The 21,952-nt window shown below is 37.4% G+C and overlaps 2 protein-coding genes across 3 annotated transcripts in view; both read left to right on the top strand.

Moving 5' to 3' along the window:
* LOC127427313 (kinesin-1 heavy chain) overlaps window positions 1-13,146 on the top strand; it is a 28,998-nt gene extending 15,852 nt beyond the window's left edge. The window contains exons 13-26 of one of the 2 annotated variants that reach the window (XM_051674844.1): window positions 442-510; window positions 864-1,070; window positions 2,483-2,626; window positions 2,832-3,017; window positions 3,489-3,606; window positions 3,784-3,839; window positions 4,087-4,196; window positions 4,503-4,604; window positions 4,691-4,751; window positions 4,839-4,910; window positions 7,090-7,194; window positions 7,292-7,508; window positions 7,886-8,022; window positions 10,075-13,146. In XM_051674844.1, the coding sequence (XP_051530804.1) occupies window positions 442-510; window positions 864-1,070; window positions 2,483-2,626; window positions 2,832-3,017; window positions 3,489-3,606; window positions 3,784-3,839; window positions 4,087-4,196; window positions 4,503-4,604; window positions 4,691-4,751; window positions 4,839-4,910; window positions 7,090-7,194; window positions 7,292-7,508; window positions 7,886-7,977 (1,539 nt within the window). In that variant the 3' untranslated portion in view covers window positions 7,978-8,022; window positions 10,075-13,146. Of the gene's footprint in view, window positions 1-441; window positions 511-863; window positions 1,071-2,482; window positions 2,627-2,831; window positions 3,018-3,488; window positions 3,607-3,783; window positions 3,840-4,086; window positions 4,197-4,502; window positions 4,605-4,690; window positions 4,911-7,089; window positions 7,195-7,291; window positions 7,509-7,885; window positions 8,023-10,074 lie in introns of both variants that reach the window. The other variant, XM_051674843.1, reaches the window with a different exon arrangement.
* Window positions 13,147-13,941: 795 nt separating this feature from the next.
* LOC127427327 (nuclear factor 7, brain-like) lies at window positions 13,942-20,335 on the top strand. Its single transcript, XM_051674880.1, has 6 exons — window positions 13,942-14,457; window positions 15,242-15,337; window positions 17,399-17,629; window positions 17,828-17,850; window positions 17,981-18,099; window positions 18,645-20,335. Exons 1-6 carry the CDS (start codon window positions 14,044-14,046, stop codon window positions 19,178-19,180), a joined length of 1,419 nt encoding a protein of 472 aa, XP_051530840.1. The 5' UTR covers window positions 13,942-14,043; the 3' UTR covers window positions 19,181-20,335.
* The last annotated feature ends 1,617 nt before the right edge of the window (window positions 20,336-21,952 follow it).

Raw genomic sequence — 21,952 nt, 5'->3', positions numbered from 1 at the left:
AACTTGCGAAATTGATGTCGACTTACAGTGTGAAAAAATGTCATGGTCATAAAGTGTAATATTACATTGATTAGCGATAGGCTCGAGTACTCTGAAGTCACGGTAATGATTGACTATTTATTGACACAATTGCATGATGGATTTTTTAAGAACATTTCAGTGCATTTTTTTGGTACTGTATGCAATGATGTTCAGTCGGGGCAGCAACAGTGCTCAACACCCTTTTTTGGAAAGGATTGGAGGCCGTTCATGATGTGTTCTTTCAAAAAACAGCTTGGTGGTGCACAACTGAAATGAACAGAACAAATACGTCTAACTTGAAACAGCATCTTAAACGGGACATTCATGGTTGATAAAAATACGAAAACAACATTGAAGTTTTGCTGTAACAGCATAGGATGTGCTTCATAGTTTTGTGTAATTCCCTCTTTGTGTCTGAAGGATGATGAAATTAATCAGCAGTCTCAGCTGGCTGAGAAACTCAAGCAGCAGATGTTGGATCAGGAGGAGGTGAGACCTGAACAGCCACATTATCTCTGACAAAAAAAAACAGTTGAAGTTTCTGGCCAAGCCACACATGTGCACCTGACATGTTGAGTTGTTGTGCTCATGGAACTGATGCAGGTTTGAATCCGGCCTGCGTCGTGTCCCTTTCCCATTTTCCCCCTCTCTTTCATGATAATTTCTTGTCATTCTACACTATAATCTGTCTGAGACAAAAAAAAACATTTAAATGCACAGATTAATGTTTTACTTTCATTGTGTACAAACACAAAACCAATTGATTTCTTCAATGTGAGGTCTTTAAAATAATACATGTGTAGATATTTGGATGTATATTTATCTGAACCTGTGTTTTATAGCTGCTGGCCTCAACGCGAAGGGACCATGATAACCTGCAGGCGGAGCTGACACGTCTGCAGATGGAGAATGAGGCATCTAAAGAGGAGGTGAAGGAGGTGCTGCAGGCCCTGGAGGAGCTCGCTGTCAACTACGATCAGAAGAGTCAAGAAGTGGAGGACAAGACCAAGGAGTTTGAGACCTTGAGTGAAGAGCTTAACCAGAAATCTGTGAGGAGAAACTCAAGTCTAACTTGTTAATAAAAAAAATAGACGATGAAGTAGGACTGGGTAAAAATATTGATTTTCAGATGCATCGTGATCTTCATTTGATTGATCTCAATATCGATTCCTTAATCCCAAGATCGATCATTTATTATATGTGCAACTCTCTACAATGCGAAAAAAGATTACTCGTATATGAGACAAAATTTAGCATTATTAGCCTCTGGCTGGTAAATGTTCAGATTTCACTCATTAGTGATTTAGTATTTCGGTGAATAAGTTCAGAGTTAAAGTTTGATTTGACTCGTTCCATGTAATGCGTCCAAAGAAGAGATCCATGCAGTCTGTTTGCATTGAGTCTTTTAACATCCTTTCTGTTCTTTACAGTCAATTGTTGATCAAAAACAACAAAAAGTAAACATTGAACTCTAATCACATATAGCATGGATGAGGTTAAGCCATTTGAGTCCTCTCTCGTTAATATGCGCTCATTTACAGAACTGCCGGTTTTCTTAAAGAGACGGTACTGTTTTTAGCATGTGTTCAACAAATCAGTGCAAACACTTGTAGTAGTATAAATTATGCATTAATAATCATGTAACAAAATAAAATATATGAAATGTATTTACATATTTATTAATCAAATACATAAATTTGTACATTTTTGAAAAGCTAAAATGTGACAAATTATAAAAATAATATATAATTTGTAAAAAAAAAAAAAAAAATACCTATGTAGTTAGAATGGCGTCTGTATAACTGATAGCATTAGTTGGAAAATAATTTCTTTCAGATGTAAGCAAAGTGGACATTATAACTGAAATATACCCATTTGAATCGATACCGAATCGAAATTGGAATCTAATTGAATTGATACCTTGTGAATCGGACTTGAATCGGGAAATCTGTATCAGTACTCAGCCCTAGAATAAAGATAAGTTAAACGCATTGAAAGCACTCGGAGCAAATATTAAAACAATAAGTCAGGTTATGCTTTCATGTTTTAACCTTGGTTAAGCGGTGTTGTCGTGCACAACGTGAATAAGGGCTTTTATTCACCTGCTGGAAAATCTGATCACCGGATTGGTCAATTAACAAGGTTCATAGCATTTTGTAGCTAGTAAACTCGATGTCCATGAGCATAACCGTATCCTCCGCTTTGTTCTCAGAGTTATTTACGATTTCAGAAATACCTGAATCCTTAAAAAATTAACTGTGGTTGGTCGCTTTACATGTCAACCATACGGCTCCTCCTAGTTGTATTTGGTTGTTCTTGACAAAACTTAGCTGGCAAGTGGATCAGACTTAAAGCTGATAGTCGAAATTGTGGCTACGTGAGATTATGATATCCTAAATTAAATAACCCATTGATGAAGATGTTGGTTGCTAATCTGAGCATTATGTGTGTATTTTTTCAGAGCATTCTTGCATCAATCGACTCTGAGCTGCAGAAGCTGAAGGAAATGACCAACCATCAGAAGAAGAGAGTGACTGAGATGATGTCATCACTGCTGAAAGACCTGGCAGAGATTGGCATCGCCGTGGGCAGCAATGACATCAAGGTAACAAGACAAAGAACCATCATTATTCATCTACCAATAGAGAAAGTCACATCAGACCTGAACGTACTCGCTATTATATATTATCTATTTAATTGAAAACAATTTAAGTAAACGCTCACGTTCTTCTCTAACCTCAATTCTTTCTGTTTCTCTCTGTATCTGTACGTCTCTTTGTTCCTCTCTGTTTTTCTCTGTCTCTAAGCAGCATGAGGGTGGAGGTCTCATAGATGAGGAGTTCACTGTAGCTCGTCTTTACATTAGTAAAATGAAGTCGGAGGTGAAGACTCTGGTGAAGCGCAGTAAGCAGCTGGAGAGCGCTCAGGCCGAAGGCAATAAGAAAATGGATGAGAATGAGAAAGAGCTTGCTGCCTGTCAGCTCCGTATCTCTCAGGTAAACTCTCGTCTGCTCCCATGGTCACTTTTACACTGTGTCCTAACCAGGAGCGACACAAAGCATCAAGTGAATCTCCTCCATCTTAATTTGAGTTGTCCAATGTGAACAGCACTGCGTGTCAAAACACTTTTTGATGCGTTCATACTTAGGAGTAGGAATTTGAGCAGCTCGGCATGTAACTCATCTTGCATCATTTATGCTGTGGACATGAAATATGCCTAAAAATGTGCACTTTATTTCAGAGATAAAAAAAATAATAAAAAAAACGTGGTGTGAAAAAATTTGTGAAAAATCCTATAGACTTGGGCTGTTCAGCAACCACCCAAAAGCATGTAAAACCAGTCTTATGTTTTTATTAGATGATTAGTGCATGACGGTACATAGAGACCACTACATTCTTTAAATCACAATAATAGCTTGGATATTATAAATGGACCATGAGATGAATTTATCTATTTCTGTCTGCAGTATGAGGCAAAGATCAAGTCTCTGACCGAGTATCTACAGAATGTAGAACAGAAGAAGAGACAGCTAGAGGAGAATGTTGATTCTCTCAATGAGGAACTGGTCAAAATCAGCGCACAGGGTACCCACACTTCTCTCTCTCTTGTTTCTTCTCTCTCGCATTTATTAATGAATCAGTCAAATCTATGCAGTCCAGTTAAGGATTCCTTTAACTTTGCCCATCACTGCCCTCTTGTGGTTAAAGGGAATTTTTTTTGTGAGTGACATTTTTTTGATGCAGTTATTTTCCCTTGTGCAGAGAAAGTTCATGCCATGGAGAAGGAGAATGAGATGCAAACGGCTAATGAAGTCAAGGTAAGTCTGTTTCATAAGAACGATGTAGTAAGCGTCCAAATCGCATTCTTGTAGTTGACCCTGCGCTCTGACCCCAGCTTAGCTGGGATATGTGAAAAAAAGAATTTCACTGAATATGTGCAAAATGTATAATGTGTGATAAAATTAATAAAAAATTAATTATTAAATGAATTGAACTTTTAAATACAGATTTTTTTTATATTTGAAGAGAGATTGTAACTTGGGGATTCTTTGTGTTTGTTGACAGGCTGCAGTTGAGCAACAGATCCAGAACCACAGAGAAGCTCATCAGAAACAACTGAGCAGCCTGAGAGATGAGCTGGAGACCAAGGAGAAGCTCATTACTGAGCTACAAGAGTAAGACACACACACACACACACGTTTGTTTCACTATATTAGTAAGGACATCTCATAGACACAATGATATTTATACAGAGGCAATTATATTTTCTGCAACCTAATCCTCACAGAAACATGTTTATATCAGAAAACATGTTGTTTTTTGTCATGAGTCTTTATATTAGTGAAGAAAAAATGTGGCCCTCAAGTATAGCCCAACCTGCGCACACACATAAAACACATGAAAAGCAGAAATTTTGCACTAAATCAAGGCCACATGTGCTCAGACTCCATATCTCTGTAAATCTGTTGTTGAATCTGCAGTCTGAATCAGAAGATCATGTTGGAGCAGGAGCGTTTGAAGGTTGAACATGAGAAACTCAAATCTGCTGATCAGGAGAAGAGCCGCAAACTGCATGAGCTCACGTACGTCACAAACACAACATGCAGATATATTTGAATAGTGTACAAGAAAACATTTGTCTTGTGTTAACGATGACATATATTTACAGGGTGATGCAGGACAGAAGAGAGCAGGCCAGACAGGATCTCAAAGGCCTGGAGGAGACAGTGGTACATCACACATTCAGTCTGTGTCTGAAACGTTACTTTACATACTGTGTACGTGTTCACTCAAAGATCTCTCTTTCCTCTCTTCAGGCCAAAGAGCTACAAACTCTTCATAACCTGAGGAAACTGTTTGTCCAGGATCTTGCCACACGTGTCAAGAAGGTACAACAAAGTTGTAATGTTCTCCTTTAGTTAAGAGTTCAAAAATACTCCAGATGAAGAAAATACAAACAGCGTAGATGGTTTTAAAGGTAAAATCAATTGTCAGAGCCATGGCAGAACTAGATTCAGTCATGGACAGTGGTTCCTCATGTTTGAAATGTTTTCTTAAATTAAAATTACCATGTAATTTGAACTTAATTACTTCAAGTAAAGGGAACCTAACTTATTCAAGTAAACCCAACATGGAAAAAATAGCAAAACTCTTTTAGTGGTATGCTAGCTAGTGACAGGAACAACCTGATCTCATGAAAATTCGTACATAATTTACGAGTTAGTTATTTCGTATGGTCTCGCATGATGTTGTTTGTATTAACCCTCTGGGGTCTGAAGGTGTTTTGGGCCCTGGAGAAATTTTGACATGCCTTGACATTTGTGCTTTTTTCAGTTGCTTATAAACATATTAATGGCTAAAGTCTGATAACACTGTATTCAGCACAAACTGGGCTACAATAATATGTGTACAACATGTATGTACATGTTTGTATTTTTGAGAAAATAACGTTTATGAGTGTTTTTTGAAAAAACAAAAATTAAGTCACTGAAATAAGGCCATATACACATACTAAACATTTGTGCACAAGACTTTTGAGAACTGGATCTTGTAGCCTAGAGTTTTTGCTACAAAATGATGTGAAAACCATCCTGATCACTCATTCATACAAAACAATATAGTCATTTAACTTTTGTAAGACACTTTGTGTGAGACCATATGTGAGGAGGCGTGGATGATCATGAATACTGATGTGATTCACACCTGAGGACACAAAGACCCCTCCCCTGAGAGAGAAGGAATGTGAGGAGACTTAATGATTGAATGTATTCTTTGTAGCTCATTCACAAAATCAAGTTTAAGTTAAAAGAATAATCTGACTATACATTTTCTTTACATAATGACTTAAAAACTTTAGACCTACACTACCGTTTAAAAGTTTTAGATCTGTGTGATTTTTTTAATGTTTTTAAAAGAAGTCTCTTCTGCTCACCAAGGCTGCATTTATTTGATCCAAAATACAGCAAAAACAGTGATATTGTGAAATATTTTTACAATTTAAAATAACTTTTTTCTATTTGAATATATTGTAAAATGCAATTTATTCCTGTGATCAAAGCTGAATTTTCAGCATCATTACTGCGGTCTTCAGTGTCACATGATCCTTCAGAAATCATTCTAATATGCTGATTTTCTAATATGTGCATATTTACAGCACATTTTACACATTTACACCCGAACAGATATTTGCAAGCACAAGCTTCATTGATGATAATGAGGCAGCATAAACACTAGTTAAAATATAATCTAAACATTCATATTATTTTTATATCATATTACATATCATATTTATATCATACAGCATACAATTTAAATACCTGCTTTAGCCGAAACAACTAAAATTTGCCTGTTAGGACATATTTAACACTTCAATACTCTGAATACTGGCTGGCAAGTCTGGAAATAGTCCAACTAGTAAAATATGTACAAGTTTATATAAAATAGCATGTCAACTAACATGTAAGTAAAACTAAAAGACTCATCTGAAATTGTATCCTCGGCTGGATCAAGTCGCTCTTCAAAATGCAAACGTTCTTCGTCGGATTCCCGCTTTTCTTCTGAGGAAAATGTGAACTCTTTGTCACTATCCAGGAGCTTCCTCACCTGTGTAGCGTGCCATGTTCCAAACACGCAGAAAAGTGAATGAACTTGTTTTTTTTTTTAATGCACTGTTGGGGGCGTTTACCATTTGCATTGATCGTCTCGGCACATTACCGTATGAATAGCGCGCTCTGCTGGTGGGTGTGATCACATTAGCGATAATTAGCTGAGCCAGGAGAAACTGTATATCGCTTTGTTTCATACAGATTACATTGCAGGAGAATATTTGTTTTAAATTTGAATTGTTTTATTTAAAAGTAGACATTTTAAGCTTTCTTTAGACATATGTTTCATGTGTGTGTGTGATAAGTATTCGCGGAGTTTCACTTGTGGCTGACTATTAAAAGATAAAGTTAGATGTTTTTAATAAGTTTCTTCTTGGCCTGGTTTTTATTTGTTCATTTTTATTCTGTTGACCACTCCTGGAAAGGACTGAATAATATATGCGTGTGTGTTTTTTTTTCTCAGAGCGCTGAGATGGACTCTGATGACACCGGCGGTAGTGCGGCACAGAAACAGAAGATCTCATTCCTTGAGAACAACCTCGAACAGCTCACTAAAGTGCACAAGCAGGTAAACACACACTCGAAACATAACAGACACATTATCTAGAGGTTGTAGATTCTCTTAAAACACATACACACTCACTTCATTACTTTTCTCTGTCTAGCTGGTGCGTGATAATGCTGACCTGCGCTGTGAGCTGCCCAAGCTGGAGAAGCGTCTGCGGGCGACGGCAGAGCGCGTGAAGGCTCTGGAGTCTGCGCTCAAAGAGGCCAAAGAGAATGCAGCGCGTGATCGCAAACGCTACCAGCAAGAGGTGGACCGCATCAAAGAGGCAGTAAGGGCCAAGAACATGGCCCGCAGAGGACACTCCGCACAGATCGGTCAGTAGACATACGCACTGATCGATAACACTTTGCTCTTCTGATTACAAAAAAGTATATGAAACAGCACACTTTATGCGACGATAATCAAACAATAGGATGCTACAGAGTTGTCACATGATCTCATCATGTTGCAAGTTTAATTCAGTGAGTGGTGTCCAGTTATTTTTCATTTTTCATTCAATTATGCATAAAATTGTCCCAATCCAAACTAAATTATGTTAATAAAAAAATAAAAATCAAACACTCTTGACTCACTCATCACACCGAAAATGAAAGGTTAAGTGCGTTGTGCGCTGGTTGTGTACTGCACATTTAGTTAATTCTTGACTTGTTTTAGGGGCCTGACTAACCAGTCTCATTGTTTCATTTCACAGCCAAGCCAATCAGACCAGGTCAGCCCCCTGTTGCCTCTCCCACCCACCCCAATGTCAACCGCTCAGGGGCGGGGCTCTTCCAGAAAAACTAATCAGTGGACATCTGTGGTGGAGACGGAGTCAAACAGAATAAAAAAGTGAGTAGACTGGGCTTTGTTGAATATTCCGTTATATAATTTAAAGTCAATATAAAGTCGAAATTTCCTGTTAATTTTTACATTCCTGGGGCCTCATGTATAAAACTCTGCTTAGATTTCTTCCTAAAAGTGTGCGTAAGCACAAAAGTCAGATTTTGCGTACGCACAAAAAAATGCCGATTTATAAAACCGTACGTACGCCAGAACCTGCGCATAGTTCCTTTAATAAATCCCAGCTAGCGGAAGATTGTGCGTACATGCACGTGATTCATTCCCCACCCCGTCTCCCCCCCAAAATAGCCCTATATGGAGTGACAACTCCTGTTTTTACTATGCATATCCTCATCTGCATACAATTACCTTGTGCCTGTCACCATCCAGACACGTGATTACTGCGTTTAACGGTACGAGAAACTGTATTATAAGAGATAAGACTGTAAATGCAATTTTGCTTCTCAGAAAACCTTTTAAATCGTTTTAAGGGTGTTTTTATTGAGAAGTTCAATATTTAGTACTGGAAACAAAACGAAAATTATTACAATTCTTTGTGCAGCAGTGTCTGATATCATCGGATTACTAAGATTTTATATTTGACTGGTATTTTATATTCAAAAAACAGCTGAATGGCAAATGTACTTTTCATAATGTTTTTAATAGACTAGAATGGGGGTTTCATTGCGATCGGGATGAAGTGGAGCAGGCAGCACGTTTGATGCGCATTTTATGTGCATTGCTGTACCTGTTTGTAGCTGTACAATACTGTCTCTCCAATGGTCCGTTCAACTACTGAATGTGGCCAGCAGTGCCTGTCTTATAGCTACTGTCCGTTTTACCGAGTCATTTCACGTCAGTCAGAGTCAAGTGTGCATCACATTACAGATCATCTTTATTCAAATGCTGTACTTATCTCAGTACATGATTGTAATAGAACAGAAAATATCTCAAACTAAGAAATCTTCGCTGTCATTTTTAGTTACTGTATGTTCCTTCTCTATGAGGACACGGAAAAGTTCTCCAAACGTAGCGGATCCCAAACCAATATTTCCCTGTTACAGCTTATATTTGAATGCTTTTTCAATTAGTTACATAAAAATAATATAGCCTACTATTGGCTTGATAATGATTACTTCTGTTTAAAATGCTTAACTACATAGTTTTTTATTCTAAATCTGAATTAAATGAAAATCAGAGTTTATAATCAGTCTGTTCAGTTCATTATTTGTCCAGCTGAAGTCACCAGTTCACACAAACCAGTAAAAAAAAGAGTGCGTACGCACAGTCAAGTCACACACATTTCTGTCAAGTTTATTTTTTATAAATCACGATATGTGCGTGGAAAATTGCGTACGCACAAAATTGCCATTGAAATGTGCCTAAGCAATTTTCCACGCACATATCGTGATTTATAAAAAATAAACTTGACAGAAATGTGTGTGACTTGACTCTGCATACGCACTCATTTTTTAATATATTTATACATCAGGCACCTGGTCTTATTTAGCATGTTTCAACAGTGCATGTTATTCCCAATAAAAAAAAAAGAATAATAAGAAAAAAAAAGGGGATCTTTCAGCAAAATTTAGTAAATTGCTCAGTCTCTAAAACTTATTTTCAACTGATGTCACCAAGGCCCCAGAGAATGTTAACCAAGAGCAAAACAGCTATTTAGGCTACTGTTTTAGGTAATGCAGCCTTTCTAAAATCTTGCCTGTTAGCGCAGTAATTTAATGTTGGTTAATATTTCTGTTATAAATATGGCAATAATAACAAATAATTATAGATTTGAAAACGATGTTACTAGTTGAACCACTTCTCACGGTCCAATCAATTTGCAATGGATACAATCCAGTCCCAGTTTCTTTCTCTTTTTTTAATTTTTTATTTTATTTTTGAATATCCTGCAGAAGTAAATTTAATTGCATATTCTGTTTCATGTTGACAAAAAGAAAAATAATTATTTTTTGATAAAATGTCAACTAAACTTGTATGTTTGAAATTTATAAAGTCTCCTGTTCCGTTTTCACCCCCCCCCCCCCCCCCCTCTGTTTTTAGCTGCTGAATGCTGAATTTAACACCAGTAGCCCCAGCTGAAGCTGATATCATCCCAAAAAGCTGAACAGGCATTCCACAGCACGGGAGGGTTCAATAATATACATATAAAAATTAATATAAGGATATATGTGTATGAAGCGTGAAATACTATCCCTGTCTGGGCTGTACAGTTGTTCCTCCATTCTTATCTCTTATATCTTCCCTTTAAAAATACAAAGAAAACAAAAAAACAGGCTTTTTGCACCAGTGGACACGTGTGTAACTAGCGAGTATCTTTCACTCTTGCACAGTAGGTTTTGCTCACATAATGCTCTCCATGTCACTCACTGTGCCAAGTTGAATGTATTTCACATTTACAAAAAAAAAAAAAGGCAGAAATGAATGAAAAATGGTTAAAAGGAACAAACAAAAGGAGAAAAAAAAAATATTAGATGCATTATTTTAGCCTTATTTATGTATGTATATGTTTTGTTTTTTTTGTTTAGAGAGTTAGCTTGTTCTCTCTTTAAAGGCTGATTTATACTTCTGCGTCGAAATGCAGATATCTTTTGATATCAGATATCTTTTAACGTAAAAAAAAACCCAGCAGATGCTCCCGATTGAGACAACTGCTTTATTGGTCCCAATTCCAAATACAATGTGATATGATGCATAGATATTAAAATGATCTTGGATAAAATGCGACGTTAACTCAGACATGCTTGATTTCATCCGGTCTCTGGTTAAAGTGGACCAATCACAGCTGTTGTGGTCTGCGTCGACGCAACGCACAGTTACATATTTGAAAAGGTGCACGTCAGGCTACGCCGTAACCGCCGTAGCTACACGTAGCCTACGCCGTAGGTTTGATACAGAAGTATAAATCGGCCTCAAGTAGTTTCCATTGAACATTTGACCTATATAAGTTAAACACTACAATTAAACTGTATAGGGACCATTTAACTTGTTTTTATAAGAATGATGGACATAATGAAAAGAATATAAACTATGGTGAAAGGGTAGTCTGAAAATAGACAGTCAAATGCAGTTCCACACCTGAGCTACAGGTGTATTTAAAGCACTGTACGAACACATAACGAATCACTGTTACATCATGAGTCCTAGCTAGGTTAAAAAAACAACAATAATACTAATATAATATCAAATGTTCATTTTGGCATTTTAATATTTATCTTCAGCCATATTGCTGCTGCTCTATAGGTTCCAAAAATCACTACAAAACATTATTAATCATGTCTGTGGACTTTTCCTCATCTACCTAAAATATATACATAGAGGGATTGTAACTGCATTGTCTATTTAGAAATATGCAGTGTTTTCGATTATGTATTTAGGCCAGTGGACCTCACGTTGGACTTAAAGGAATCATTCACCCAAAAATGTTTTTCGTGGAACACAAATGAGATGTTTTGCAGAATGCCTATGCTGCTCTTTTCAATTCAAAGACAATAAATCGGGATGGATGCTGTCAAGCTAATAAAAAGACAAACTAAATTAAAGAGTCGCTATTTGCGAAAAATCTTCCTTTTTGCTGTAGCTCTCAAATCTCATTTGCACTTGCATACAAATATGGTGCATGAAGAAACATTGCACCAGGTTTGACATCAGTGACGCTGAATGCCAGTGGTTCTCGTGTAACTGATTGCAATGCACAAATGTGATTTGTAGATGCTTGAATTTTCATTTTTGGCTTTCCTTAAAGGGAGTTAAGAGCTTTTTAAATGTGGAAATGATCTCGTCCTCATAGATGCCTTCTCAGAGCAATATGGGATTGTCATTTTCTCATTTGTTTTGCATTTGACTTGAACATTATTTTCTGTTTTTGCGGGAGTGAGGTTTGTGCAGTGGTCAAACAGCCATTGAAGTCACTATATACATTCACTCCTGTTTTTTACCCTTTATTTTTCATTTATGATTTTGTCCAGTTTAGGGTCCATACTTTAAAGAAGTGGCGATCGTATCCGTGCACTTCAGCGATTCGAACTGTAAGGTGCAAACAATCCACAGCAAACCACACAGCATTTAGTTGTGGTCATACAACCAAAAATTGTAAGGCAATCAACCGTGGATTATCGTCTGCCATGATATGGTTGACTGGTTGATTGTGTTTGCTCATGTAGACCTGCTTAGTGGTGTCAATGCTTTTTATTCAACATTACTGCCTTTTTTTGAGTAGCGTTAATAGGTGGGGCCTATTAAACAGTGGGCGGGGCTTATTTAATAATTTTAGTTAATGTTTTTATTTTGTTTTTTATTTTATGTACTTGTTACTAGATTATGATGTTTTATTTATTTGTTTTTTGTTGGCTGGGAATTTTGCTGTTCATTTCTTTCTTTCGTTGTTGTTTTTTTAAGTAAACAATTCTCATGTTTTTCTTATAAGAAAGTGTATGTAGATTCCAATGTACTTGGTTTCCATTTTGCTTTTTTGTTGTTGTTGTTGTTTTTCCAATTGGATCCGAATCCTACTAGGTGTCATGTGTAAATCACTGTGGTACTGTAGGGGGGAATATTGAAGATTTTTGAGTTTTAGGACCTTATGTGTGCAATATAAATCTGGCGTAGTGCAAGTTTTGCAGTACTGAAGAAAACGTGATAGTAGAGGTAATAAAAATCACACTCAACAGTCCTCCAATATTATGTTTCTGTTTTAGCAGTTTTGTCTTGTTCACAATTTAATCTTTCAAAAGCACTTTAAAACGTACCATCTCAATTGAAAACCGCACTTGTTATAATATGGAAATGTGCATCTTAAGCATTGAAGTTCTCACTGAATTTTATAATTATTGTTAGCATTGAAGAGGAGATCATGTGTTTTTAAGATTGTCATTGTTATTATGTTTTGTCTTTTTCTTTGCATTGAATCTGCATTTTTAACAGTTACTGGGGAAAACACTCAGTTAAAGGCTCTAATGAGTTGATGTAATGGTAATGAGGTGATCAGATGTGTGTACAGTTGGTTCTTAAAAATGTGTAGACTGAATTGCTGTGTATATTTCCTTCAGTTGCTCACAGTAGGCCAAGTTTTCACCCCTTGACATGAAACGCTAATAAATTATAGGGTAAAACAGACCTGAGTATTTTTGTGTTTCTTAAATTTTTACTGCAATTGACTGATATAAATAGAACCTAATTTAAGAGTTGCATGCTAACACGTTCATTTATTAGTGCATGCAAATTAATGCAAATTAGATGTAAGGTTTTGTTATGGTACACAGTTTGTTGTAAACAACTGTCCCAAGCTGGTCTCATGACAAGTCATAATAACAGTACGAGATTGCAAAATCATTCACGTTGGCTCGTACAAAAACGTGCAACTTCTACTCCCGTAGAGAAACAAAAAAGAACCAACGGACAATGTTATCACGATTTTTTCCCAAGTTTAACCCCTAACCTAAACCTAACAAAAAGGTCTAGCCCCTTACCCTAAGCCTAACCATGATTTTAATAGGTTCTGTCGCACTAAAATGTAATGTGAAAACAGCATTGCTCAATATTATAATTTTCTGTTGATAAACAGAGAACCAGCCAGCAATACTCTCAAATGCATTAGAATTATGTAACCTGATGAGAAACACAGTTTGCTAAGAATATTTTGACTATTCAAAGCCTGCTGGAAAACAAAATGACTTCTGCCAGGTAAATTGAGCAATGATTTAGTTGGATTTAGTTTTGATTTATGGTGGAGCGCTTGAAGAAAGAGGGATCGCTTTACACCTTCATGCCAGAGAGAACACAGTGACTCAGCACTGGTCTCTCATAGCTAAGAGAACTTGAACTGATTTAAACACCCAGGAGACCTTGCGTCAAAATAACTCTTTCATAAATAGACTATCCAAACAGGGATTTCCTTTGATACCCGGATCATAGCACTGATTGTGTAACAACCAGTGAGCTGCGGACCAAACAAAAAGGACTTTCAGAATACAGTCGTTAGATTAACAACTTCGAGACAACTACCAGATCATAATGTCAGACAATCAATCATCTACACCCTCAAACAACTCTGTATGCCCTGGATGCCAGGGTGAAGGGTCCCTCCTGCTACCCTGCGGGCACCGTCTGTGCCAGGCTTGTCTTCAATTGTGCCAGCATGAGCTCGGACAAGACCAGCTGGGCTGTACGGAGTGCTATGGGCGCGAGTTCCTTGACAGCGTTCTGAAGGGGCTGCTCGACTCGCTGTTCAAAGGGCAGCCTCGTCGGGCGGGAAATGGAGAGGAGGGTAGAGGGTCAGCAGAGGATGGAGATTTGTGCAGACAGCACGGAGAGAGACTCACTCTGTACTGTATGGAGGATGAGGAACTGATCTGTGATCAGTGTCAAGGAGAGAAACATGAAGATCACGACTGTAGCTCCATAGAAGAGGCAACACAAGAGTGTAAGGTGAGAAACTAGTGCATGTGGCTTGTTTGAATATAAAGCTCCATTTGGAGTCCCTGCAGCCCCTACAATTGATCGATTTGATTCTTACAGCAATGTCATAATTTTGAAGAGATCATATCATGAAGAATATTTTTTCTTCATAATTTGTGTTCATTGTGGATTAAAAACACAATGTGACTTTTAGAACTCAAAACTTCCTCCCCTGTAAAAAAAAAGAAAAAAAAAACTTGCAAAAACATCTTGCACCGTTCTTCCGTGTCTTTCTGACATCAGCCAAACTTGAACACATAACTACCCACATTTACTCATAAAAGGTGCCAATATGGTGTTCATAAAATTGGTGATGTAACTTTGAAGGAAGCTGCATTATTCCTGCATATAACCTTATATAACCTGCAGCTCTGCATATTCTTCTGAAGGAGCAGTGTGTCTGATAATTTCAGTCTGATTTTAAGGGTTTAAGAGACACATTTCAGCACAGACTGATTTTGTGAACCCCTCACAATGTAATGTATGTGTCTGTCCGCCACACCCACAGCTAAAATATCAAGTTACGCCCATTCATATGACCTCTTTAAATGTCTCTGGATGCCTAAAATGTGTAAATATGCTGCAATTAATAGATACAGCTGATTATAAACTGATAGAAATATGGACTAATTGCCTTTATTTAGAGCTAAGTACTTGTCCCATCATATTAATAGATATGTGCATTAATTTTGCATGCAAAACAGATGCATGTGCAGGAAAAAAATAAATAAAAAATATTTATTCCTTCTCACAGAGGGAGCTGAGAGCAGCTCTAAGACCTCAGCAAGAGAAACTGGAGACATTAAACACGGCCAAGCAAACCTGCCAGGAAACTTCAGAACATATGAGGGTAACGTCTCATATCCCTCAGAGTGTAATAAACAGTGCAAGCCAAGATTAACAGGATATTCATTCTATTTTGGGTATTTAGCATGTTTTATCACTGTTTCAATATGGCCAAGATAATTAAATTGCTACAGTGTGCATTTGGTAGATGTTTTGGCTCACAAATCTGCTGACCATGCTGTTATTGAACATATTATGCATGTTTACTGTGCACTGTTTGCTAAGATAAGCATCACAATGCTCATACCATTGGTCATATGTAGGTTTAGGAATGTGAACAAACCCCTAACCATAAGTATTAAACTTGGACACCTAATTCGACAACCATCGACAACCAACTCAATTTCACCGACCACATCTCAAAAACAGCCCAGTCATGTAGATTTTCACTCTACGATATCAGGAAAATAAGACCCTTACTCTCTGAACATGCCACACAACTCCTCGTTCAGTCGCTTGTCATATCTAGACTGGACTACTGTAATGCTCTTTTAGCCGGCCTTCCTGGCTAAAAGAGCCAGGAATGGCCTCCACAAATGATCCAGAATGCAACAGCACATCTGGTCTTCAACAAACCCAAGAGAGCGCATGCTATACCCCTCCTTGTCTCTCTACACTGGCTGCCGGTTGCAGCACGTATCAAGTTCAAGACTTTGAGGCTGGCATACAGAACAGTCACTGGATCTGCTCCAGCTTACCTACAATCATTCCTGCAGAGCTACCTTCCCACCAGAAGCCTGCTGTCTGCAAATAATCGGCACCTTGTCGTACCAACACACAGAGGCTCCAAATCACTTTCTCGGACTTTTGGCTTCACTGTACCTCGATGGTGGAATGACCTTCCCAACCCCATCTGTGAAACAGACTCCCTCTCTGTCTTCAAAAATATCGGCATAAGACACATCTTTTCCACGAGCTCTTGACCATACACTCATAATAATAAAATACACATATATGTTATTCTTGTTGCTCTCTATTCCCTGTCTTGGATAGTATTTTACTGATGCTATTTAAACTTTGTAATGCAGCACTTTTCGTACAACTGTCTCCTTAAGATGAATCGCTTATGTTGTATTCTTCCTCTTTTTGTAAGTCACTTTGGATAAATACCACTACAAACATAATAATAACTCAAGACTTAACAATAAAGGGTGAAAAAAATCCCATAGATTTACAATGAATGAGGGACCTAAGCCAGATCTACTGACCAAAGCCATATCATAAAATACAACATTTAAAAGACAGCACGGCAGTATTTGCATTTATTTATTTAGCAGATGCTTTTATCCAAAGCGACTTACAAATGAGGAATGAAGCATAAGCAATTCATCGTAAAGAGGCAATAATACAAGAAGTGCTGCAAAACATAAGTTTCAAACTTGCTAGTAGAGAGGAAAGTGAGAGAGTAGTGAAAGATCAGATTAGGATTTTTTAAAGAGAACAGTCAGTACATTAATAGGATTGAGTCAAGTGCTCAAGGAAGAGATCTGTCTTTAGACGGTTTATGTAAGTAAACCGGCTGTTTGGATCGAGTTGGGAAGGTCGAGGAACGGTGAAAGTAGAAGTGCGGGAGCTTGATTTTGTGCCACGACAAGATGGAACCACGAGGAACCGCTCACCCACTGATCGCAGGCTTCTGGAGGGCACATATTGTTGTAGAAGTTTGTATAGGGGGTTGCAGTCAGAGGCAGTGGCTGTTCTATATGCAAGCATAAATGGCTTGAATTTGATGCGAGCAACCATTGGCAGCTAGTGCAGTGAGATAAAGAAAAGCATGAAATGCATTCTCTTGGGCATGTTGAAGACCAAACCTGCCACATCATTTTGGATCATATGTAGAGGGTTGATTGTACATGCAGGAAGTCCTGCCAGAAGTTCATTGCAGTAGTCCATTGTAGATATAACAATTGTCTGGACGATCAGTAGTGTGGCTAGCTTTTATGGGAAAGGTCTGATCTTTTTAATATTGTACAATTTAACTCAAATTGTACAAGTATTTCCTGTGATAATATGACATGTTTTAAATGATCATGTTAATTTAGAGTGAAATCCTTTCTCCTGACAGAGACAAGCACAGAACACAATACGTATGATAAAGGAGAACTTTGAAAAACTCCATCAGTTTCTTCATGATGAGGAGATCTCCATGCTGAGAGCTCTGAAGGAGGAAGAGGAGCAGAAGAGCCAGATGATTAAGGAGAAAATGGACAGATTAACAGAGGAGATTACAACATTAAAAGAGGCCATTCGTTCAACAGAGGAGGCCATGGGCGACGATGATATGCCATTTTTAAGGGTGGGAAAACTAATCAAGAAAAGTTTAAGATTGTATTAATGGCATTGATTCAAAGAAATAATTCTCAAGTTAAATGTTTTTAGATTTAAAGATTACGCTCACATCCAATCTTTGACAGTTTAAAAAAAAAAAGAAAATCTAAATTCTACTAGAATCTCAGATTTGCTGAAAATTCTGTATGATCTTTCTCCTTTACAGAACTACAAGAAGACATCAGAACAGTAAAAGCCTTTTGATTGTTTTTCCCAGTTGAATCCAACATGCCTGAATTAACAGATTGTTGAAAGTTTTTTTAATTTTTAATTTTAGATGAAGCTCCCAGTTGTTTTGAATCTTCTCTTTCTTTCACAGAATGGAGTGCGCTGTGCAGGATCCTGGAGATATCTCAGGAGCTTTGATTGATGTGGCCAAACACATTGGCTGCCTCAAGTTCAGAGTTTGGGAGAAGATGCAGGCCATTGTCACATACAGTAAGAACAAACAGGCCATTCTATATCTCAATATGTAACAAGAAAACAAAATGTAAATCTTTAGATGAGCGTGATGAACATCACTCAACAAGGTTTTAATTTTTCCATTTAGGATCTAGTCTTAGTAAAATGTATAGCAGTGCTTGTTATGGCATGGGTCTTTGAAAAGTACCCTTCCAGAATGTTAGGGGGACAAATTTTTGTTGTCCTCCCAGTCATATCAATTTAATGTGTTCTGGTTCAACATTATTTGTTTCTTTGTCATGAATCTTGTTCCTGGACTAAGAAAGCCCTAACCCTACCAATTTCCATATCCCTAAATTCTGAATGTTTGATATGAAGGTTGTTCCACGACTAACAAAGATGCTGATTCAAGAACACGTCCAACTTGCACAGTCACCTGATTGGTATTTTCTTTGGTTTAAAGAATATCCATTGAATTCCATTCAATGGCCGCTAGGAAAAGCAGCAAGCAAGCTTCCATGTAAGTGAAATCCTCTTGTTGAATCTATATATAACCCATTGCTCAAACCCCTCCCCTTCAGCTCCGGTGATCCTTGACCCCAACACGGCAGACGTCTGCGTCTCTCTGTCTGATGAGCTCACCACCATCCGCTACAGTGAAGAAGACCAACAGGTCCCAGACAACCCGGAACGCTTCTGCTACTACGAATGTGTCCTGGGCTCCGAGGGTTTCAGCTCAGGTCGCCACAGCTGGGACGTTGAGGTTGGAGACTGCAGCGAATGGGCACTGGGAGTGGTGAGAGAATCCGTGCAGCGTAAAGAGTGGTTCCCGCCAAGCCCTGATCGCGGCATGTGGACCATCTGCCTGCACAGAGGCGAGTATCGTGCTCGGACGCCAATCAGCGCTCCTCTAACCTTTAAGAAGAAACCTCAGAAGGTACGAGTTCAGCTCGACTTGGAAGGCGGACGAGTAATTTTTTCTGATGCCAGCGATAATGCCCTGCTCTACAAATATAAGCAAAAGTTTACGGAAAAGATGTTTCCTTATTTTTCCAATACATGCAAAAGGCATCCGTTGCGTATCTTAGCAGAGAAGGTGTCTGTGTACACGGAGTAACTCGGAGAAGCTCATTTCGTTGAGATGGACAAATTGAACTGGTGCAAGAATTAATTACAAAGACATGTCGGAAATTTGCTCTAAGAAGAAACTGAGACATTATGATATGGTCACAGTTAAAGGGTAAATACTGATATATCTCAAATTAGTTATGTAGTAGGGTGGTATAGCCTGTGGTCTGGGTAGGTAACCGAAAGGTTGTTAGTTCAATCCCTACAAGATGTCACCTTTAAAAACCGGCATAATGGCCAAAAATCTAAACCGCTGCTTAAACAATTTATAACCTTACCCTGAGAAGGGAAAAATATTTAAAGTGTTTCTAAGACCACACACGTTGTTGGCGTTCCTTTAGTAAAAAGCAACTCAATATCACCACTTTGTGGGCTATTAACATAATGTCACTAAAAACACAGGCACGTGACATGCGTTGAGTGAAACAAAACTGTACTACATTTTATTGTTCGTAAAAATGACCTGATAAAAAGTATTGTTTGAATGTTGTTCAATGTTAAAATGTTGTCTTTAATAAAAAATAAATGCTGTACTAAAATATAACAACGTTTTAATGTACTTGGACTACAAAATACAAATGAAAATCCAAATTCCTGAAACAAAGAAGGTGCCGTTAAAAGATTTTTAGAATTTTTTCATAAGCTGTGTATCAAATGGCAAAAATATATATGGCAAGATATTGATCAATCCAGACCTTATGTAAGCAAGCTATGAACAAAGTATGAATCTGTGCAGCAACAGCTCTGTCTGATTAGACACAAACTGACCATTATATTGTATTCCTAATTTGTAAGTTACTTTGGATAAAAGTCATCTAAAGAATGTATATCTGAAATAGATGCAAGCAACCAAATGTCTGCCCATTTAAGTATTTATTTTAATTAGTACCTGGTACAAATTAACAGGCAGAACCCAACTACAAGATAATCTGTATATTTTTGTTTCTATCTTTGTAAATGTTTATATATATTTTTTATGTTCTGTTTGTATATGTTTTTTATTGGTTGAGCAGTTAAAATGTATATATTTTCTCATTTTCGTTATGCATTATATACAGTATATGCATAATGTACACTGCCTGTAAATAATTTGCCGTTTGGATTTAAATAATGGTTATGATCTGGGTTTCTTCAATTGGTCAAGTCTAGGCTCAGCAACATTATGCGGCAATAAAACGAAGTCAGCTGACTACCTGAATGCACTGAATGACGAGGTTATCCCATCAATGGATTTTTTCTTCCCCGATGGCACGGGCATATTCTAGGACTACAATGCCAAGATTCATCGGTCTCAAATTGTGAGAGTGGTTCAGGGAGCATGAGGAATAATTTTCACACATGAATTGGCCACCAAAGAGTCCTGACCTTAACCCCATTGAAAGTCTTTGGGATGTATTCGACACTCCCGTCATTTGATTATGGTGCGCATTTGTCATGGCATTGTTTCCACAACCTTATGCAATGTCACAACATTTTTTACGCCCAGAGTTGCGTTAAGTTTTGGCCGAGATCTTGTATTGATGACGGGAGAGTCGAACCACTCCGTAAAGTCTTCTGCAGTACATCCTAAAGACTTTCAATGGGGTTAAGGTCAGGACTCTTTGGTGGCCAATTCATGTGTGAAAATGATTCCTCATGCTCCCTGAACCACTCTTTCACAATTTGAGCCCAATGAATCTTGGCATTGTCATCCTGGAATATGCCCGTGCCATCAAAGAAGAATAAATCTATTGATGTGATAACCCGGTCTTTCAGTAAATTCAGGTAGTCAGCTGACTTCATTTTATTGCCGCATAACGTTGCTGAGCCTAGACCTGACCAATTGAAGAAACCCCAGATCATAACCATTATTTAAATCCAAATGGCATCATTTTTTGCCAGGCAGTGTAATATACTGTATATACAGCTCTAGAAAAAATTAAGAGACCACTGCAATTATCAGTTTCTCTGGATTTACTATTTGTAAAGTTATGTGTTTGAGTAAAATGAACATTTTTGTTTTATTCTATAAAGTACTGACAACATTTCTCCCAAATTCCAAATAAAAATATTGTCCAGGCGACCTCACTTGAACACGTAATTGCGTGTAAATGTATTTGTATATAAACGCGTATTTACCCGGAATTTGACAGTCAAAATAAGTCACAAGCATGAAAAACAAAGTTATTGTTATGGCTAGTCTATAATTAATTACATTGAGTGTGCTTTTTATTTTATAGCACAACATATAATGTATTTATTAATGTAAAGTATCAGTGAATGTGTATTTAATAAGAATAAGTTGTAGGAGAGACCGGGGCATGTTGTCACAGTATATTAATTGCACAAAATTACACAGAATAAAACGAGTTTTTTTTTTTTTTTTTAAGGTTTAGGGTTAGAACCAGGGGATAAAAACGGTTCAAGGAACGGAAACAGAAAAGAAAGTCATAAACGAATATGGGAACAAAGTCCCTTTCAATTGTTCTCGTAGTGAAAGCATTATTTTTAAATGCTGGTTACCATTTAATAATAGGTTAATTTTGTCTTTAATTAAAACAATTTTAGAAACAAAAGGCCAACGTGTTTATCGTAGTAAAATTTTTGAATTACACCACTTCCTGTTGCCAGAAAAAAATTAGGCTTCTCTCTTTTTAGGAGAAAATAAGCATCTTCTTTGATCCTGAATTAAACTGCTATACATCACAATTAATTTATATTTTTGCCTAATTGCTCGTTGTGGATGTAACATTGTTACATGCTGAAGACCTTTTTAACAACT

This window comes from Myxocyprinus asiaticus, chromosome 36 (assembly GCF_019703515.2).
Source record: "Myxocyprinus asiaticus isolate MX2 ecotype Aquarium Trade chromosome 36, UBuf_Myxa_2, whole genome shotgun sequence".
Taxonomy (NCBI): domain Eukaryota; kingdom Metazoa; phylum Chordata; class Actinopteri; order Cypriniformes; family Catostomidae; genus Myxocyprinus; species Myxocyprinus asiaticus.
The sequence above is the reverse complement of the archived record's forward strand: the minus strand, read 5'-3'. Positions and strand labels throughout refer to the sequence as shown.